The sequence below is a fragment of the Pundamilia nyererei genome, unplaced genomic scaffold (assembly GCF_000239375.1).
Source record: "Pundamilia nyererei isolate P.nyererei 1_Seehausen unplaced genomic scaffold, PunNye1.0 scaffold00075, whole genome shotgun sequence".
In the NCBI taxonomy this organism is placed as follows: domain Eukaryota; kingdom Metazoa; phylum Chordata; class Actinopteri; order Cichliformes; family Cichlidae; genus Pundamilia; species Pundamilia nyererei.
Genome location: NW_005187476.1, coordinates 198637 through 199689, shown reverse-complemented (window position 1 = coordinate 199689; position 1053 = coordinate 198637). Strand labels below are relative to the sequence as shown.

The window sequence follows — 1053 nt, the reverse complement described above, 5'->3', positions numbered from 1 at the left end:
AATAATTTAAGCCGTAGCCACGTAAATCTAACACGAAGGTCCAGGGCTTTTCAAGCACAACTCACTGTCCTTACTGAGCTTGTGACCTCCTGTTTGTGTTCAGTGATTCAGACAGCCAAAGCTAACTGCCCTCCCTCTGTCTACCACTGCCAGGCTGAGCAATGACTAAGCCCTGAGTGGTGCTAAATCAGTGGCACTTGGTGAAGTGCCTAACCTACTGCTCACACCATTTCTAATTCACATTCTCAGTGCTTATTCCAATGCACAGGGGTGTTTATCATCAATAAGCACCGAGCAGAACGTATTTCCATTCTCCACCAATCTCCATTTCCACATTTCAGCCTGCAGTTTGTTTGGCCGATGCATGGGAGTTGGAGTTGTGTGAGTCAGAGTAATGAGCGGTGTTTATGGCAGTTACAGCAGGAAACAAGTGGATCTGACGTCTGAAATGAAGTTATGACTTCTGTCGTTGGCCTCCAAGTTTACACATTTCACACTTGATTGGCTGTTGATTAGACTGTTCAGTTTTGTTTTCTTTTTTTCAATGTACATAATGGCACATTTACAGCAGCTAATCGGCTTCCTTTTCAACTGATTACGTTTGTAATGCTCATAATTTATTGCTGTCCTCTATCCAGGTGGACCAGCAGCCTTCTCTCCTGGTAACTTGAGCACCAGCAGCAGTGCCAGCAGCACCCTGGGGAGTCCTGACAACGACGAGTACATCCTCTCTTTTGAAACCATCGACAAAATGCGACGGGTGTCCTCGTATTCTTCTCTGAACTCCCTCATAGGTAACCAATGTCCAGTACTACCCGAGTTCTGTCTGTGGTTTCCTACAAGTAAATGTTGAAAAATACTTAAAGTGTGCAAGGGTAGAGAACGACCCTGAGGAGGCACTGAGGACGTGAGGTGTTACTCACTGATCCTCAGGCCAGAGAAGAATGGAGAGCGACACAGAAGCACCGGGCAGCTCTGACCCCGGGGGCTCTTTTGAAGTTGATGACTTTTCCCCTCCAGGATCCCTTGAAGCAGACATTAATGTGGTGGAGG

General features: G+C 46.7%; 1 protein-coding gene across 4 annotated transcripts in view; it reads left to right on the top strand.

Moving 5' to 3' along the window:
• Positions 1-1053, top strand: part of rptor (regulatory associated protein of MTOR, complex 1) — a 185665-nt gene that overhangs the window by 141352 nt on the left and 43260 nt on the right. For all 4 annotated transcript variants that reach the window (XM_005737332.2, XM_005737331.2, XM_013911928.1 and 1 more), the window contains exon 21: positions 639-794. In XM_005737332.2, coding sequence (XP_005737389.1) covers positions 639-794 — 156 coding nt within the window. The remainder of the gene's footprint in view (positions 1-638; positions 795-1053) is intronic.